Source organism: Saimiri boliviensis, chromosome 16 (assembly GCF_048565385.1).
Source record: "Saimiri boliviensis isolate mSaiBol1 chromosome 16, mSaiBol1.pri, whole genome shotgun sequence".
NCBI lineage: Eukaryota > Metazoa > Chordata > Mammalia > Primates > Cebidae > Saimiri > Saimiri boliviensis.
The window spans coordinates 10761488-10782242 of record NC_133464.1 but is presented as its reverse complement, the minus strand read 5'-3'; the positions used below and the strand labels follow the sequence as shown (position 1 = coordinate 10782242).

General features: G+C 39.6%; 1 protein-coding gene across 3 annotated transcripts in view; it reads left to right on the top strand.

Moving 5' to 3' along the window:
- Positions 1 to 20755, top strand: part of LOC101038956 (putative methyltransferase-like protein 21E) — a 230132-nt gene that overhangs the window by 54960 nt on the left and 154417 nt on the right. The window contains exons 9-11 of one of the 3 annotated variants that reach the window (XM_074387461.1): positions 17231 to 17284; positions 17871 to 18195; positions 19911 to 20162. Coding sequence is in view for 2 of the 3 variants with exons in the window: in XM_074387463.1 (XP_074243564.1) it covers positions 17231 to 17284; positions 17871 to 17925 (109 nt within the window). In the remaining variant the exon portion in view is untranslated. The remainder of the gene's footprint in view (positions 1 to 17230; positions 17285 to 17870; positions 18196 to 19910; positions 20163 to 20755) is intronic. The other 2 variants (XM_074387463.1, XM_074387462.1) reach the window with 2 other exon arrangements.

The following is a 20755-nucleotide window of genomic DNA, read 5'->3' as shown; positions in this document are numbered from 1 at the left end:
TTTATATACTATCTTGATGTATAACTCAGTAATTATGACACAGTTACCCCAAAATATCTCGACTATGTGAATTAAACAGTGTTCTTAATAACATTGTATTTCTTTCTGAAGAACCTATAAAAAGGAATGATTGCTTTTCAGAGCAGCAAAGGATAATCAGAGAGCCCAGAGCGGGGGAAATCTCTTCTCTTGGCCTTGCTTGGGACTCAGCCATCTGCTGGCTCTATTCTCAACTGTTTATTAAAGCAAACGAGCAGACTTGTATTCTGTTTCTGTAAAAGAGCTCATTACTTCCCACCTTTAGCATGAACCTCTAACTTCTTACATAATGCTCAGTGCAGTAATACTGGGGTCAAGACTGGAATTCTTCCTTTAAGGGAGTTACTGGATTATGATTCTATAGTCAGGGACCTCAGTAATCTTTGGTGTATCTTTTTTTCTTTTTCTTTTTTTTTTTTTAAGACTTCCTTCAAGCTTGGAATCCAGAGCAGACTTTCTTGGTAAAGAGATGATGCTTTAATTGCTTCATCCACTATTTTATTTACCAGGTGCTTAAATAATGCTGACTCTTTGTCAGATGCATGAAAATGTCTTAGAAATAATTAACTCCTTTAATCCTCACAATGACTCTAAGATAGACTCTGACTCTTCCTAGTTCATGGATGAGTAAGTCACACGCCCAAGGTCACAAAGGTAGCCAGGAGCAGGGGCAGGATGTGAGCACAGACATCTGCTGTGGAGACCATGTCCTTGACCATAGTCTCTGCTGCCATTAAACCATACATCCAAGTCACCTTCTGGAACCTAAACTCTCATGTGGCCTGGCTGGTGTCTCTAAGTCTCTCCTGGAGGATGCATTCTCCAGAATGGTTTAGCATTCCCCAAAGAAACCCCCCACAGGTTTATATCCGTCCACCACCTTCCCGTCTTGCAACCCAGACACAGTGGAATTCTCGATGAGGTTTCCCATACCTTGGTTCCTTTATACTTCTCCTCTCTCCACTCTTATGGGAGGGCTTTTCCCTCTTTATTCATAACATACTCTCCCGTGACTTTTCAAGATCTAGCTCCATTGCCATCTCTTTTGACCACTGCCTCCTCTGGCAGATTGAGACATGTACTTGGTCCACACCACTCCGGCGCTTCTTATGTGATCATGGCCCTCTTATGTCAGCTTTCAGCCTGATTTGAGTCCTCTTGCACTGCATCTGGGATTTGGGGTCTGGCTCAATAGCCTGAAACCTGATAATTCTTGGTGGTGAGTGTGGGGCTAAGGTCCCACCCCCTTCCTTAATGAAACCCTGTAGAATTTTTAAGAGCTGACCACCTTTCGAGCCATGCTTATTAACATTATATGCTTGACATGCTTCTTCTTAACTGGATCAGCCAATCTTTTGAAATAGCTCTCATAACTATAATAAATTGTCTGGAACGTGAGCTTCAAAATATATCACTAGAAAGCTCTAATTGAGTTTAACTTTTATTTTTTACTATTTTTTTTAACCAAGAAGCAGCATTGATGGTTTTGACTTTTAAAGCCATAGTTATTTACGAGACTCTGACCAAAATGCTAAAACAAAAGTGAAAAACACTCCACCAAAACATTACATTGACAGAATATTAATTTCATATTAAATATGCCTCTCATGGCCTCATGAATACACAATTATTAGTATTTCTATAGGATCTGAAAATCCTCAATAGTTAAGACTTTCCTCAGCAATTTATTTCTTGTTATGATTTCTCTAGTAATCTGAAATAGTTTTGGCAAACTCAAATAACAGTATATTGCTGTAATTATAAAAATCTCCAATAGTTCTTTAGTCAGCCTGGTTTTGATATTTGAAAAATAGATATATTATTTTCACATGCAAACTGAGCATAAGAAAATGTCAGAAAAAGTCAGTTCATAAGCCAAGTGTGTATTACAACAAAGTTTTTAGTGTTTTAAAAGATTCTTGGCTGGGCACAGTGGCTCATGTCTGTAATCCCAGCACTTTGGGAGGCCAAGGCGGGTGGATCACTTGAGGTCAGGAGTTTGAATCCAGTTTTGCCAACATGGTGAAACACTGTCTCTAGTAAAAATACAAAAATATTAGCCTGGCATCATCGTGTGCACCTGTAATCCCAGCTACTCAGGAGGCAGAAGAACCACTCGTACTAGGGAGGTGGAGGTTGCAGTGAGCCGAGATCACATCACTGCACTGCAGCCTAGGTCACAGAGCAAGAATCCTTTTCAAAAAAAAAAAAAAATTCTTACACTCAGTACCCTTAGGTGTACCTCATGTGACTAATTCCTGAGTCTTTAATACAGCTACCTTTTATTTTTCTGGGAAGTGAAATTTCTTAATCACTGTAAGAAAAGAAAAGGAATTAAATATTTTGGGTAAATTAGTTACTCGTCTGGAAAATCTTGCTTTAAGTAGAACTAGCACTCAGAATCATTGTCTATATCAAGTATATTTCAGGTCAATCAGAAACGAAAGTGCTCAAAATGGGGAGAAACCAGGACATCAACATGAAAAATTCCTCAGGTGTGTGCTTGAGTGATGTGTATTTGTGTTGTCTCATAGGATGATTTCAGGAGCAGTTGAAATGTACCACATACTTGCTTTCTTTTCATGCACAGGCAGTGTGGGGCAGTAGTTTGAGAAAAACTAAAGAGAATAATTAATGATCAACTGCAAAGATACTAGGAATGTTTGAACAGTGTCTATCAAGAAGTTACCTTGGCTAAAGAGATTTGGGTTTTATTATTTATCACTTGCTAAGTGCTATTAAAGTTAATATGTATATATGTCTTTTTCTGAGGTTAAGTGTTTACTTGGGGATTCTGGTGCATTTTGATGTGGAGATGTTTTAAAAGTAACTTGAAAAAAAGATGAACACATTGCTGTAAAATGAAGTACATGGTTACCAAGGATGGTTGGCTTTCAACTTTTACCTTGACTCATTTTGCTATTGAATTGAACATAAACTTCTTTTGTCAACAGATGAAATGAAACCAAATGACATCTATATTTTATATATTTCTTCCCAGGAAAAAAGAAGCACTTTACCGGTAACTGGTGCAGTAAAAGAGAGGGTTGTGCCTTATGTTTCATTTACCAAAGTTCTTGAAAATGAAGTTTGTTTAAGAGCCTTTGTAAATATTCCTCTTCTACAGGATAAAGGTTTTCTGTGCAAATTCATAAATTGCTGTAGGAGGGAGGTTTAAATCTATTTGCTGGCACTTGTAAATTAGAAATCTTGCACATATTGTAAGTGCAGTGGTGCAAGAAACCACCACTGATCTCAAGCTGAATTTATTCTATCCAGTTTTTACCTGGATGGCTTTGATTTCCAGTGCAATTAATTAAGCAAACAGGAACAAGGTTGATACTTTTTATAAAAACAAAGGGCCTTACATTGAGGCTTTCATGGGTCTTAAACGTAGACAGTTCTCCTAAATCCTGCTTCACATATCTTTTGATTCTCCCTCAAAAGCTTTATCCTACTCCAATTGGTACTCATCGCCACAGGAGGCTTGCTACTTGCAAATTTCTCTATTGCTGTTTTCATTTCCTCTTTAGTAATAGAGGCAATCAGTTTCTCATTATCCAGAAGATCCAGTTTTGGCATTTTAATTTTAGCCAGAATTTTCATAATCTCTTATCAGCTGCTAACTCTGATGCAAATATCAGTTTGGAGAACAAAAAAAAAAAAAGGAAACTTTTCACATTATTGCCATCTAATGATAAGATACAGAAGCTATTGAAATAAAACTGTGGTCTTTCTGATTTTGATTCTTATTAATATATTTATTACTCTTGGCATTGGCATACTCATTTATAAAATTGCATAGGGATTAATTAAGAAAATAACAGTATATAATAATACTAATCTTTAAGATTCTTTAAGTTTCTGCTTTGGAAATAGAACCCCATCAGATATTATCAAGAACATGGAGAACAGGTTGGGGCCTACTAGGAAAACTTCAGTGCCCCTCAGTGAGGGTGGTATAGCGCTGAAAGACCCAACTTGTCTCTAGTGGTTTTGGGCCAACCCTCCTGCCCACCCTAATCATTGGCCTTGTGTGTTTTTGAAGAATTAGAAGTCAGAAGAACTACCATTTAGGAGAAGAGAAAAAAAACAAATAAAAACTAGAGAAAAAATTCAAGGGCGTTGTAATTCATATTAGTAGACAAATTTTACAGAAACAAAGAAATGACTTTCTTGTTATAAAATATACAGTGCTTCACAAAGAACATTGGAAAACAATCTGTGACTGTTTTCTTTGACATTCATTTGGTATTTAGGGGTCAGTGGTCCAATTTTAAACTTACTTTTTAACGTTAATTTGTATGAACATGTTTGAAATTCTATTTGATTTATTCAAGTAAGCTTACTTTTGTGTGTGTGTGTGTGTGTGTATGTGTGTGTGTGTGTGTGTGTTTATATGTGTGTATGTTTACCAACGGAGCCTCACTCTGTTGCCCAGGTTAGAGTGCAGTGGCATAATCAGGGCTCACTATAGCCTGAACCTCTTGGGCTCAAGTGATCCTTCTGGCTTATCCTTCTGAGTAGCTGGGTCTGTAGGCACATGTCACCATGCCCAGCTACTTTTAAAAGTTTTTTTTGTAGAGAAAAGGTCTTGCTATGTTGCCTAGGGTTGGACTTGAATTCCTGGGCTTAAGTTATCTTCCTGCCTCAGTCTCCTGAAGTGCTAGAATTACAGGTGTGGTGACCACACCTGGTCTACTTATGTTATAATTTCACTGATTTTATTAATTTTATTCCTAAGTGATTCATTTTTCATTTTGTGGACTTATGTTCCTGATGGTACATCCATCTACTTTGGGGCAGCATTTTGCAGACTCTAAGAGCTGTGAGGTTCTTTAACATGCCAGTCTATCTAGTGGGACAGCAGCCTATGGTCCTGAGGACTAGGCAGGGGGCACTCTAGCATCCTTGTTGGAATCTCGGACTCTTTCATTAGTGAGAAGTGCAGCAAGGGGAGACTATAGTTATTAGGAAAAGCAGACCATCTTTCATGTCCCCTTCATCTTGAGTTAGGAGGTTATCACTGTGGCACAAGGAAATGTATTTTACATAAAAGGAGAGAGACAACCACCAGCCAAGTTGCCTTCTGTGTGACTAAGGCTCAAAGTGGCAATTCTTTTTAAATTCTGCTGACTCCTGCTAGAGGCTGTCCTGGCTGATCCTCAGCTGAGCCAACAGAGACCTTCATCTGAGAAAGAAGATTCTGATGGAACTGGGAAGCAGTGGTACATGGTGGGGTAGGGGGTCTCCAGAGATTGTGGCCTAGAAGGGTCCTAGTGAGTTGTAGAATGGAAGCACTCAGCATAGGTTTATTAAGTACCTACCATGAGAAAGGTATTGTAGGTGTGGAGGATGTTGGTGAATGGCATGTGATCTTCACACATTAGAGACCCTTTCTTTTGATTAAATTGGGCTTATAGGTTTTTGGGACAAAGATCTCATAGGTAAAGCACAACTCTCATCATATTATATCAAGGGAGCATACTGTATTAATATGACATAAGTAGGTTTTTTTTTGGGTTTTTTTTTTTTTTTTTGAGATGGGGCCTTGCTGTGCTGCCCAGACGGGAGTACAGTGGCTATTCATAGACATGATCATAGTGCCTTGAAGCCTCAAACTCCTGGTCTCAAGCAATCCTGTCTCAGTCTCTTAAGTAGGGGCTACTTAAGAGGCTACTTAAGTAGGTTCAGGCTGCCATGCCTGGCAATAATTTATAAGTGATGCTGACTTTGATTACCTGGTTGAGATAGTGTTTGTCAAGTTTCTCCACTGAAAAGTTAACTTTTTTTAAAAAAAAATCCCTTTTCATAATGTACTCTTTGGAAGGAAGTCACTATGGGTGGCTCAGAGTTAGGGAGTAGGAGATTGCCACTCTACCTCCTTGAGGGTGAAATATTTATATAAATCACTTGAAATTTTGCATAGATTTATTTCTTCTCCCTCATTTGTTAATTGACTCAATCATTTATATTAGTATGGGCCCAAGGACATCTAATGTGTACGTTGGGTTATGATACAATACTACTTTATCCTGTTGCTGAATTGCTTCTGCTGTGGCCATTGGGAGAACTTTCAGTTGGCTTCTGTGCCAGCAAGGATCAGTTGTAAGCACACGCTAGGTTGTGGCACCACAGTCTGTGCCAGAGGGAGAGCTGGGAGCCCACAGGAGAGCCTTTGAGAGCTGCTTACAGGAGGCATGGGGAATAGGTGGCAGAGGTTGGTGGGCCCAGATTTCTGTGCTTAGCAACTGAAAGGTCCTGTGCATTCTTAAGCAGGACGGTGACGTTACAAACAGTGTCTTGGATGATTACTTTGGAAGCTCCATGCATTGTGTAGTTTTACTCGTTCATTCGTTTAACAAATTTATAAAAACCCTGTCCTATCACCTGCTGGGGAGTGAGGGTAGAACATGATGGGGAAAGAGAACAAACACTGAGAACCTGGCTGGTACATATACACTCAATTCCAGTTTATTCTCATAGAAACCCAGTGAGTTAGATATTGCTTTCAATATTTTATAGCTAAGAAAACTGCATTTGTTCTGAGGATAGCCAGTGGCTATGTCAGAAGTCTAACTACTCTGCAACTGCTATCCTGTGAGGTAGCACAAGCCAGCCATATGAGATGTCTGGCCAATCCCCAGTTGTTCCAGCATCAGCCCCAGCACCAGAAATGTAAGTGAAGAAATCTTCTGATGACTCCAGTCCCTGACAGCAAACAATTGCGATTGCACAAGAGGTCCTGAGCAAGAACCACCCAGCTGAGCCCAGTCAACACTCAGAACTATGAGAGATGATAAATTGTTTTATTCTACAGTTTTGGAGTAGTTTGCAGCAATACAAAACTGATAACTAGCAAACACAGGTGTTTTTTTTTTCCTCTGCACTGTCTTCCCTGTGGTAGTGTCTGCTGTTCTGACAATGATTCTGGATTGAAGCAAAGAACATGGGAAGCTGTTACATTTATCTATTGAAGATGCCATACAGGTCTGGCTTGAGCTGGGTGCTTGTGGATGAGAACAAGCAGAACTAGGTGCCATCCTAAGAGAACTTGCATTAGAGAAGGATAGAATTTGCATTAGTGCATTGTAGAGAGAACAGATAGTTTGTTATCAGATAGTATTGAATTAGCAATGGCTTTCTCCCTTCCTGCCTGTCTAACCTTGGGCATATTCCTTAACTCTGATTCTCAATTTCCTTACCTTTACAGTTGGGATGATCTGAGGATAACAGTAGATCCAATGAGGCAATAGCAGTGGGTACTCAATAAATGTGTTCCATAGTTTTTTAAACATATCTCTATTATCACACCTGTTGCATTGCATTGGAATTGTTTATTTTCCAGTTAGTCTCCCAAGTAGACTCTGAGCTTCCTTAAGACAGCTTATGTTACATATTTTGTATTCTTGCTGATTAGCACAGTAAACAGAACAGATATAAATAGCTGCTGAATGAAAGAAGGAATTGATGAACCAGTGAGTAAAGATGAATTGTGAAATGAAGGAGGGTTAGAAAAATAACTTGAAGGTAACTAGCCTATTTGGTTAGGGGTTTCAAGGTAGCATTACTTAAAAGGGGGAAAACTAAGGTGGAAAGAATTATGAGAACAATAGAAAGTGATTGGTAGTAATAGATGTAATACTAGGCTGAGAACGATATCTGGCCAAGCAAAACGTTTCAGTGGAATGTTCAGAAGCCCCAGATGAAGGTGTTAAGGAAGAAATGGTTGCTGAAGGATTGGAAGCAGCATTGGAGTCCTCAGGGTTGGCTGGAGATGCCTGTATCTACACGAAGAGTATATGCTTTATTCTCTGAAGAGTTTATTTAGCAGAAGGTGGACTTATTAGATCACATGATACTTAAAGAACACATTTTCTACTCATCTAATCATCAAATATTTATGAATCATCTAATGAATTCCAGAAACTGTGCCCAGCATGGGTAAATTGTGCTGATCCAAATACGTATAATGTTTTTCCCTTATCCAGCATATGTTCAAAAGAGAAGAAAGTCATTGAACAAATTATCAACCAAATAAATATGTAACTATTAATTGAAATACATCTTGTGAAGAGAAAGTATAGAGGCTGCTCACTTTTCATCAATTCCATTCTGTCCATCTTTAGTCAGAGAATGTCTGAGTTTCAGCCGGGAACAAGACCAAGCATCTAGCATCTTTTCCAAGTTGCCCACGTGACTAAGTTCTGGCCAATGGTAAATAAACAGAATTATTATTATTGCTATTTTTATCACTTCTCGAGTGTGCTTCAAAAAGGAATCTTGTATATTCTCTCAGTCCATCCCTGCTTCCTGCTGGCTGGAAGATAATAGCTGAAACTGCAGCTTTCTGCAAGATAGAAACCATGAGTTGTAGTCTGTAGAACTTCCCATATAGTCTTGGACTATGGATTATAATGAGGCAGAGGAATGAATTCTCATCTTATTTAAATCATTGTATCTTTTGATCTATTTATCATTGCTGCTTAGCCCATATCTTAACTAGGAAAACTACAAAAGGGAGTGTATTAGTTTGCTCAGGTTGCTATAACAAAATGCCATCAATTGGGTGGTTTAAGCAACAGAAATGTTTTGTCTCACAATTCTGGAGGCTGTAAGTCTGAGATCAGGATGCCAACATGGTTGGGTTCTGGTGGGGCCTCTCTTTTCAGCTTGTAGACAGCCACCTTCTTGCTGTGTCCTTACATCATGACTGGGATAAAGAGAAAGAGAGAGAGAGAGAGAGAGAGAGAGAGAGAGAGAGAGAGAGAGAGAGAGAGAGAAGAGAGAGAGAGCAAGAACAAGAGAGTGCTAGAGAGTTCTGGTCTCTTCTTATAAGGGCACTGATTTCATCATAAGGGCCCCACCCTCATGACCTCGTTTAACCCTAATCATCTTCCAAAGCCCCCATCTCCAAACACCATCACATTGGGGGCTAGAGCTTCAACATATGAATATTCAGGGGACACAATTCCGTTCATAGTAGAGGGCAGGGGGAAGTTTAAATTCACAGTTTAAATGGGAATAAAGGGACAGGAATCTCCAATGAGGAAGTGCTTTGAAGCTGAATGATGAACTATTTGGAAGAAGAGTGCTCCAGGTAGAAGGAATAGTATGTATGAAACCCTTGAAGTGGAAAAGAACTCGATATTTTTGAAGAAGTATGAGGGAAAGCAAGGGAGAAAGGACTAGGGGTAGTCCTAAATGAAATTGGAAGTCGCTGATGGGTTTTAAGTAATAGGGTACTGTAGATTGATTTGTATTTCCAAAAGCTTCATCTCTACCATGGGGATTGTAGGGAAAAGGAATGGATTAGGGGGCATCCCTCAGACTCACAGATGGATGATGGCAAAGCAGCCTAGAACTGTTGCTGGAGCCGGAGAGAAGCGATGAATTTGAATGATATTTTGGAAGAACTAACAGGTCCTTTTAAGAGATGAGATGTGTGTCAGGGAGAGGCAAGGTGCTTTCAGGATGATACCCAAGTTTTGAGGAGGAGGAGACTAGAGGATGGAAAAGATCAGCAGATTAAGACCATGTGTCCAGTTTGTTCTGAAGATGTTATATGGGAAAGGAGCCCCAAATCCAGCATTCAGCACCCACCTTTGTCAGTTATTAGCTATGACCTTGGGAATGTTACAGATTTACCAACAAAGGAAACAGAATTTTGAGACTAAGAAACACATAAAGTCAACATTTTGAACTTAAAATTTGCAGAAGTAATATGCCATGGTAGAAAGCATGGGCTGTGAAGACAGGTGTCCAGTTAGGTCACTTCCTTCTTGAGTAGCCTTGAGGAAGTCACTTAAATTACCAGAGTCAGTTTTCTCGTGTGAAAAAAAATTAGTGGGCTTGTGATGTGTATTAAAAATGATAATTTCTGTAAGACAGTAGTAGGCTGTCTGGCCTGTGGTAAGTGCCGATTAAGATATATGCTTAATTGCTCCAAGGAACTTACATGTAGTGTTCAGTATGTGTAGAAATCAGATAATTTAATTGTATACTTATGTTCCAAAACTCAGAAAGGGGGAAGACTGAGAGACAAACAGGCTGATTGGCCTGGCCCTCTAGTCATTATACAGTCCTCTTTCTCCCTGGGCCTGGGAGGTGAGTCCCTGAGGGGTATTGGACTTGCACCCTGTAACTCACTGGTCAACATGTTCTGTTTTCCAGTTTTCCAGAAGTTAACAGTGATCTTATGGAAAAGTTATCAAGCACTGATAGCTCTGAATGTAACTTCAACAGATGTCATCATTTTTCAGATTTTTCATTTATAGAAAGTCCATGCAGCTTCCCAGAATTTGGGGGCATTTGCTCAACGTACTGTGAGGAAGTGTTCTGAGCCTACAGCAAGAACAGTACTTTCATAGTTAATAACTAAGTAGTCAACAAGGGCACCCACTCAAAGGGGAACTCTGGCCAAGGGATTAGGGTTCGTACTCGGAAAAATGCCTCAGGTATTTCATGGATATTTGATGAAAGTACTTGGTCATCACCATGATTTTAAATTCCAGTGATCTGGAAATTCTGAAGCATGGTTTTAAAAAGATTTTTTATTCTCTTTCATCTCAGAGTATGTTGGATGGTGCGGAATGCATTCCTTCTGTAGAGTTACCCACAGGTGATAGTCTTCTTCTTAGTGTGGCAGAGGGGATGTGGCAGGAACCCCTGAGGTAGCTGGACATTTCTCTGGACCTTGGTGAGAGAGCTTGGCCCTTTGGTACTTTGAAAAGATGCGCAGTTTAGATGAAATCTTTGGGAAAGCAGCACTGGAGAAGTGACGGGAATTTACCTCCATGGGATGTAATTTGATCCTATTGGGAAAGAAGGATTTGCCTTTTATAGAGTTTTACCTCCATAGGATTATTATAGTGAGGTCCTTCAGCTTCTCCTTAGGCATTACTCTTGCACCTGTTGCTTGTAGGGCTTGAGTTTTTAACATGCTAGATACCACTTTATGTCTCATTTCCAGTGCTGGGATTTAGCAATGCGCAAGCAGAAAGCCTGACGTTCTATGGCCACATGCTTGCATCGTTACTTAAGGAGAAAGATATAAGGAGCAGAAAACTCTTGTTATTTGTTATTTTAATTTTTCAAACAAGAGGAGCAGAACGAATTTGCAGAACTGAGAACAAAACTAAATTGCGCTGAAGAGAAAAGTCTATTCTTTCATCCTTTGGACTTTTTTTTTTTTGGTATAAATAGATCATATGCAGGTCAATATAATTACAAAACTTGGAATTTATCCAGTTGTGTAGTGAGTAATTACAAAGTTGCTTTGTTTGATGATGTGGTATTTTATAGAAGGGCATTTTTAACCTTTGTCACTAGCGCCAAATGGAAGGAGACACAGCCCTTCATAATAAGCATCGTAATTCTAATTGCATCTAAAGTATATTTAGAAGTAATTCATTTTTAAAGACATGTTCCAGTTAGTGTACTTTGTTTTTAGTAGGTAAAAATTGCTGAAGTAAAATGGTATGTGGTAACAAAAGTAAATTAAGAGCAAGTCCTTGTTAATAATCTGTTCCAATAGTCATATTTCCAAAGTCCAGCTCTGGCCAACAGAGACACTGCAATTTCATTACTAACATGCAAGGCAAGACCCTTATATAATCAAGTGGCTCATTAGAGAAGATCAGGGGAGTTCCAAATAAACTTTAAAAATCAGAACAAAAGTATTATATTTAAAAAGAAGACCAAAGTGGACGTCATGTCCAGAGATCCTTTGCATATGTTATCCTTCCGTATTATTATCAGAAGTGACTTTCATTGACATTCACTGTAAGTCCATGCACATATTAATGATAGATTAAACAGTTAAAGCACCACATTTATTCATTTGACATGATTATTGGGTGACTAATGGGCAAAGTGGTGTGAAACCCAATACTGCATATAGTGTCTGTCTTTCTCGATTCTTTTGTCTTTGAAATGCTGCTACTGAAATGGCACTTTCAAAAGAGAAGTCATGACACTTTGAATGTTGTCTTGGGGCCAGGATCATTTAAAATAATTAATAGAAGTAGAAAATACATTAAAATTTCTAAAGGTTTTAAAATGTGAATTTAACTAAATTCAAACATTTGTTGAGCACCTCATGCACAAGGTACAGGGCTAGACAAAGTGGGTTGTGCAAAAAGGAATAAAACATGGCCTTTGTCCTTGAGAAACATTTAGTTTAATGGGGAGACAGTATATGGAGACTTATGATATTATAGGAACTATGAGACAGTGAGAGACAAGATGCTACGTGATCACAGAGGAGAAAAGGATTGCTCTGTTCAGGGGCAGCGGGAAAGGCTTCATGTAGAGACTGAGTCAGACCCTGAAGTACAGGTTTCAAAGCATATAATGAGGGAAGGGCCTTCTTTGTAGGTACTACTGTGGACAAAGGCTGGAGGTGAGGAAGTGCACTGTGCATTTAAGGAAGCATTTCTGTGTAGCTGTGCTAAATGACACATGAAAGGGATCATTGCATGAATGGCAGAAAAGGAAAAGGATGAAGTGGAAAGTTTCAGTGATCTGAAAGTGATGATCTGAGTTTATAGTCTGATGCGGTTTGGCTGTGTCCTCACCCAAATCTCTGTTCTTATGACAGTGAGTGAGTTCTCATGAAATCTGATGGTTTTATAAGGGGCTCTTTCCTCTTTGCTTCTCACTCTTCTCTCTCCTGTTGCCATGTGAAGAAGGTCCTTCACCTTCTGCCATAATTGTAAGTTTCCTGAGGCATCCCAAAGCCATGTGGCACTGTGAGTGAATTAAACCTTTTTCCTTTATAAATTATCCAGTCTTACAGTATTTTTATAGCAGTGTGAGAATGGACTAATATAGAATCCTCCTACTTATTAACTATATGCATTTGGGTATAATTTACCTTTTGGAACCTTAGTTTTCTCATGTCTAAAAGGATGTAGTTAATTTCTGTCTGGATGGTTAGAATAAGCTAGATTACACTGCAATAACAAACCAACTCTGAAATCTCAGGGACTTAAAAGAATAAAAATGGAACATTTTCTAAAATCAGGAGCTCTGCTGCAGCATGAGTTTTGAGCACTTCATCTTGAGATGCCTTTGTCTCTACACAGGTCTCCACATTCACGATCAGAGGGGAACAAAGAGGGAAAGAGTGTGGGTGATCTTTTAGGGAGCAGGTGTAGAAATATATTAAATCTGTCCATATTCCACAGACCAGAACCAGTGTCATGGTTCCACCTAGATGTCAGGGGCTTAGAAAGAGAGTCTTTTGTGTGCCCAGGAGGAAAATGAAGTGTGTTGGGATACAGATGACAGTGTTCTGTGAGTCTCCAGTGTTACTGTGAAAATAATTCAGGGCATGGTATCTGAAATATGTATGAAAGGACTCAGGCAAGGCAAGTCACTCCTGTCATGTTAGTTTCTTAAGACTGGAAATAGATAGGGGCCAGCATATCAGGGGGCTTCAATTGTTGCCAACTAGAGAATTTATAATTTACTTCCTGCGTTGTGGGGTTAAAAACTTTTGAAGAGGGGAATTGCTTCAATATAATTGTGGTTGAGGAAGATTGGACAACTGTCTATAGGGCTGGAGGGTTATGAGGAAAACTGTAGGCAACGGTCTTTTGTGGTTGTTGAGGAAATATGGAGCATGGGTGAGAGCCAAAGCCGAAGTTCTGGAAAGGCAGGTAGGGAAGTAGGAACATGGCAGTGGATTGAGATATTTGATTTGTCTTTATATCCATGATATCTTCCACAGAAGCAGTAGCTTCATGCGCGGTAAATAGACGTTGCTGAATGAATCAATAACAACTTAATGAATGGATGAGGAAATGAATTCCGTTTTGCAGAACAGTTAATTTTGCATTTGACTTTCTCTCCATAGAGATAATAAATTCTCTGAGGTTGGGAATCATTTTTTTTTTCCATTATGAAAGGTCACGATATGGGGCTAATATGCACAAATAATTTAGGGCTCTGGGTTGCAGTGAGTCCTCATGCGTGCAAATCGGGGAAGAGAAATCTGCAGCTGGGGATTATCCTGGCGGCACCAAGACTAACAAACAGTGGAGGGGCAAAGCCCAAGGATATGGGGAGACCGAGTCATTGTGAGATAGGAAAAGAACATTGGCCCTATGCAGTTTAAATCTTGTATTGATTTCAGCATAAATTTCTCATTCATCAGCATGACATTTTAAATAGCAAAGCATTCCTTTGTTAAAATCCAGGAGATTATATGAAATAAACACTACTTCATATGAGAAACTCAGAGTTGAAATAAATGAAAATTGTAAAACCCTATCCATGATTTTACCAAAGAGAAACTATAAAGATAAATTTGTTTGCTTTTCAACTTAAATGTAAAATCCATATAAACAGAACGTTATCTCTGTTTGCTGTACTGTAGTGTTTAACTCTATATATGCCTCAGGGTTTTAGTAATTTAGTTATTGCTTCTGATAAATCATTTAAACATTTGTTTTGTATTTTCTCTGTTTCTCTAATGAAATTTTTAGTCATCTGAATCAGCTAGATTGGTGGCAAGGAATTTCATAGAAATCAGCAAAAATGCTCAAAATTGTACAATATAGTTATCAAATCAGTTATACAGTGAAAAATTCATTTATTGATTTAATCAACATTGACTGTTTTCTATATGATAACATGGTGGTGGTGTGGGGATTCAATGGTGACATAGCGATGGATTAGAGTCCTGTTTTTCCAAAACAGTGGAGAGCCAACACATTGAATCTCTGTCATTCAACAGGCTGAAGCAGGTGATGACAAAAATCTTCCAAATATTTTTGGCCAGTGGAGCTTTTCAATCAATCCTCCCATCAACTTTAGGGAAACAATATTTGCTTTTTATTTAAGTGTGTGCTTGTAACAATAATTAAGCCATTGTTTCAGCTATAAAATGGCCAACAATCAAAGGACTATCAACTTTGCCTTGCTTGGCTACCTAATTCTTTCTGTTTTAGAGTTAAGGAAAACTTGTCTTGGTATTTTCAGCATATATATATATATATATATACCAATGCAGGTGTAGTACATATATTATTACACATATATCTTTCCATATTAAAATGTGTGTAATACTGTATTTTCAATGACCTAGAGTGCAATAGGACTCTGAGTGCATTCTTCAGCAAAGTAAATAATGTTTGAATTATACAGGGTAAACCTCCAAACTTGTGTGTTCTATTGTATTATATATAAAGTACTATATATAGTATATATATATACTATATATAGTAAATACATATATACTATAGTACTATATATACAATACACAGTACTATTTATGTTTATAGTATTTTACATGGTGTTTATATATAGTACTATATATATATCATATATACATATATATATTTCAGTATTATGTAAATAGTTCTTACAACAATTTAGTCAACTAGAGGTTAGGTGTATGAGTTATGTGCTCCTGTGCAATAATTAATGGAATAATTTATTATTTTGCAGGTCATTGGAGCAGAGAACATTTAAATGCATGCAAGCCTCCATAGAATTTCACTTTCTCTAGGTGAAGAAGGCTAGGATCACAGAATCCTAATCATGTAGTTATATTTTCAAAGCAAATCCAGCAAAAGATTAATTTTGCTCAGTTGTAATTTTATTTGTTTGCTTATAATAATGCCATAGTGATTTTTAAATGGATTAGATAGACATTACTCCTATCAGGAGGAGCAGAGCAATGATTCTGGGAAATGGTAATCAGGGTTCCTCAAACAAAGGATATCTGATCAGATTAGTTGGGGCTAGCTAGACTGTATGCTGCAGTTCCCATTTGGTGATTCAAAATATTTATTGACATATTAAAGTATCCAGAAGGCTTCAGTAAAAAAAGTATCGAACTTCGCTTGCCTTTCACAAACTAACTTAATTGTGCAAGGAAAGTCTATTGTTCTTGGCACACTGATAAATGCTACATTACAAGGAAAACTACATAAAGTTTTTCTTTGACACCAGTTTGGGAAGCACTGCGTTAGCTAATTTAGACTATGCTTAATGCTGTTAAAAATTTTAACTCAAAATGAACCCTAAGGCTAAATTGAATACATTGGTTTAGTTTCACAGCTGTCTGCAAAAATCTTTGGCGATGATCTGGCCTTCCTGTTCAATGTGAATTTTCCAAAATGTGTCATGAGGTGATGCCTTCATGCCCTGCTGTGTGCTTTTCTCCTTGTCTTCTAGAATGTCCTTACAGTTAACTTACACAAAGCCTGTATGTCTTAGCTCAAGTGGGACTGGTGAAATAGTTCCCTGACCTCCTCTAAATGTCCAGAACTGTGTTATTTTACCCTGCTTTGAGAAAACACTTAAGCCTGCCCCTGATTCATGGTTGCTGATAGAAGATACAGCACTCCTGGGTAAGAGACAGAGGACATCTTTCCTCCCTGCATAGCAACTGGCAGGCAGTGCATGCTTGTGTCAGTTCCCTTTGTCTCTCAAGAAGTCCCATGGGGCCACATAGAGGGCCCTGGATGTGTTATTTATTTATTTTTATTTTAATTTTTAAAATTTTACTTCAAGTTACAGGATATATGTGCTGAACATGCAGGTTTGTTACATAGGTATAGATGTGCCATGATGGTTTGCTGCACCTATCAATCTGTCATCTGGGTTTTAAGCCACACATGCATTAGGTGTTTGTCCTAATGCTCTCCCTCCCCTTCCCCCAGGCCACCAACAAGCCCTGGTGTGTGATGTTCCTCTCCCTGTGTTCATGTGTTCTTATTGTTTGGCTGCCACTTAGGAGTGAGAACATGTGGTGTGTGGTTTTCTGTTTCTGTGTTAGTTTGCTGAGGATGATGGTTTCCAGCCTCATCCATGTCCCTGCAAAGATGTGAACTCATTTGGGGCCCTGGATGTCACAGGTGTATTTGAGGAACTCTCAGCTTAGGAACCCTAATATTTGGTAATAAATGGGCTGCAAACAAACCTACCTAAGTTTTGTGTAGGAGGGACACATTGTCTCTTTTTTTGAGACAGTTTTGCTCGTGTCAAAACTGGGGTGGATTGGAGGATAAGATTAGGCAAGAAACCAGGCTGGAGTGCAATGGTGGGATCTCAGCTCACTGCAACCTCTGCCTCCTGGGTTCAAGTGATTCTCCTGCCTCAGCCTCCCAAGTAGCTGGGATTATAGGTACCAACCAACACGCCTAACTAATTATTGTATTTTTTTTTTTTTTTTTAGTAGAGACGGGATTTCACCATGTTGGCCAGGCCGATCTGGAACTTCTGATCTCAGGTGATTCACCGCCTCAGCCTCCCAAAGTGCTGGGATTACAAGCATGAGCCACTATTACCTTCCTGGAGACATTATATTTATTGTACTGTACAACATTCTTCTCTCTGCTCCAGAAGAAGACATTCTTTCTGTCTTTCAACTGTTCATGTACATTTTTGAAAAGAGAAAAAAGGCTGTCCATGCCTCTGCTCAGAAGACACACAAAAATAAGAAATTCCCATGGAGAATTGCCTCTAAAGACTAAAATCCGAGTCACCAACTTGTGCTGTTCCTTGAATTACCCCAGCCACCAGTACAATCCCACAATTTTGGTCCGTCATGAATGGCTCTAAATGCTGCTTTTCTGGTGGGGATGTGCTTTTCTTTCTGCTTTTTATTGCAGCCAGCTGAATACCAGACAGAGCAGGCAGAGCTGGCAAAGTTGATGAGATACAAGGTGGTGTCTTCACATGTTTTCTGGAGCAGTCTTCAAGTGCATTGCCCCAGTTACCTTAGGAGAAAGGAGAGAGGAATGGAATAAGCAGGCTTTCACTAAAAGGCTTAAATGGCTTTATTGATTCAGGGAGGAAACTTTCCTTTCTTACAGAAGCACCAGCGTCACACCAGTGTTGTTGGAGGCAGCAGGACTCAGTGACCTGTGACTGTTAAGGCCGGGAGAGACCGTGCTAGCCGGAGGGCTGGCAGCCACACAGGAGTGTCGAGGAAGGTGATGACAACCAACCGTCGCATCAGGGACAAAGTAGGCAGCTTCAACACCACGCAGCAGATGGGAGGACTGTAGACCATGCAGCATCTGTTTGGGAGTTTTCTTGTCACAAAAATGGGAAGGGGAAGAGGAAACAGCATGTGGGAAGGAAAAGAGATGGATTATACATTGGGGGAACCCATGTCAATCAATCAATAAATCATATGTAAGTGAATGAATGCACAAATGCATAAATATACATTTTGCAGGAAGAGTTGGGGTGTGGGGTGTGGGAGAGGGGGTGGTGTAAGATTTACTGCCGATGTAGAATGAGGAAACTGAGGCAAGTATGAGAAAATGAGAAGCTAATTTATTCAGCTCTCGGGTGAGGTTCTGCGGTCTAGGAAGGGGCCAGAGAAGTTGTGCCCAGCTTCTTAGGTCATGGGGTTTTATGGGGATGGAAGGCGATTGATTGGCTATTGGGGAAACGAAGCAAAGGCAATTTTATTGGCTATCAGGAAGCAGGAAGTGCCTGAAACTAGTTGCCATTGGTAGGCAGGTGGGACTTTGGGTAAGTGGGCCTTGATTGGCTGTTGGGGAAACAAAGTGAAGGCAATCTTATTGGCTATTAAGAAGCAGGAAATGCCTGGGGCTAGTGGTTGTGGGTAGGCGGGCCTTCTGGGGGCATACAGAGCAGACTGCTACCAGGCAGGGTCTGATGGGGCTTCTTTAGAATAAATTTTCCTGCAGGGTTTATCAACAGTGGGCTGGGGGTTGAATGCATAATTTAGTGCTGAATGTGGGCTTGGGTCTGGTATGTGGAGGCAGAGGCAGGTGCAAAGAAGCCGTGCGGCAAGGCCAGGTAACGAGCTTGGGTGATGACGTACTTATCAGACACAGAGAGAGATGGATGTGTTCGTTCAACCCTCTGCGAGGCAGCCGGCCTTACAGGTGAATTGGAGGCTAAGATTAGGCAAGAAACTAGCCGGACTGTAGGTAGTGAGGGGCTCCTGACTTAGGTGCTTCTCAAAGGGCAGTTCTCAGTTCAGCAGCTGTTTGTCACGGGCCCATGAAAAGATGAGTAGAAAAAAACGGGACTGCATGTTTAGAAACTTTTGCTTTGATTCAACAGACTCTTTTTTTTTTTTTTTTTTTTTTTTTTTTTTTGAGATAGAGTCTTACTCTGTCACTTAGGCTGGAGTGCTGTGGCACAATCTTGGCTCACTGTAACCTCTACCTTCTGGGTTCAAGCAATTCTCCTGCCTCAGCCTCCTGAGTAGTGGGGATTACAGGCATGTGCCATCATGCTTGGCTAATTTTTGTATTTTTAGTAGGACAGGGTTTCACCACATTGGCCAGGTTGGTCTTGAACTCCTGACCTCAAGTGATCTGTCCACTTTGGCCTCCCAAAGTGCTGGGATTACACGCATGAGTCTCCTCGCCCCGTCAGCAATCTGACAGACTCTTTATTCCCTATGACATGTGACAATTAAAATTTGGGGCTTGTATGTTGTACATGTTTGGGTTTTGTTGTATTAAATTTTTCCAATAAATAATTTTTACTCTTTTACATAAGTATGTTCTGTTACCGAAACTTGATTAGGAAACAAACTGATCTTTAGTGCAAATAGTCTGAGAAGATAGCAATAGATGAAGGGATTTCAGAAGGAAAGTGGTATCCTGGACTTGTCCACTTGCACTGTTTTCCCTGGTGCCTGGGGGTAGGATGGATTGGAAGAGGTGAAACCAGGCACTGGATTTAAGTTAGAAGATGATGAATGGCACTCACACCCAAGAGAGATGGTGACAGCCCTAACTGAGGTAGCAGCAAGCAGAGCTGGAGAGAGAAGGAAGGACTCGAGGGGCAACAGTATTAGCTAACTCTATCAAAGCACACTCTAAGCTCTTCCTGTAACTGATCTTATCACTCCCATTTTACAGATGAGGAAACCAAAACAGAGAGACTAAGTCACTCGTCCAATGTCAATCACTGAGTCAGTAGTGGTAATGAAGCTTACAGCCAGGTATTTCTATCAGTAAGACTCCATGGTGAATTGTTTGAGTGCAGCAGATAAGAACAGTGTCAAGGAGAACTCTCAGGGTCTTGTCCTGATGCCCCTGGTTGTTGGTGCTGACCGGGGACAGACACGGAAGATGGAGGAAGAAGTATAGCTTTGGCAAGAGACCCAAAAGGTGACGAGTTCATCCCTGATACCTAATGGTTGTTGAATGAAATTGCAGAAACGCAATTAACTGGTTTTGATCTTGTGACTTTTAAAAAGTCAAATGATGCATAGAGGACTGTTATTTGATAGGCACTTTGTTAAGTACTTCAGTATAATTCTTCACCGTAACCCATCAGGTGGGCAGGTTGAATACAAATGGGCAAAGGAAAAGGAAAATGTGAAAATGACCCAGTGTTTACATCAGCCTGGATGAGTGAGAGCATGTCAATAAAGAAATTCGAAAAGGGGAGTAGGTTTCTAGGTAATGGGTGGAGAATACAAAAAAAATTATCGAATGCCTACTGTGTGTTAAGGGTTGACAGTACACTATCTTGTTTAACCCCTGTAATACCACTATCAAATATTTATTATTATTTTTCTTGCAAATAGAAGGAAGCCATTCTCAGAGATTTAAGTAGCTTAAACCAGAATCTCACAATAAGTAGAATTCAAACTCAGAGCTGATTGGAAGCCTCGTTCTATTCATTATGGTGTATTGGCTATAGTGTGACGAATTTCATACAAGTGAAATTTGAAATTCAGGTAGGACACCATGAAGAG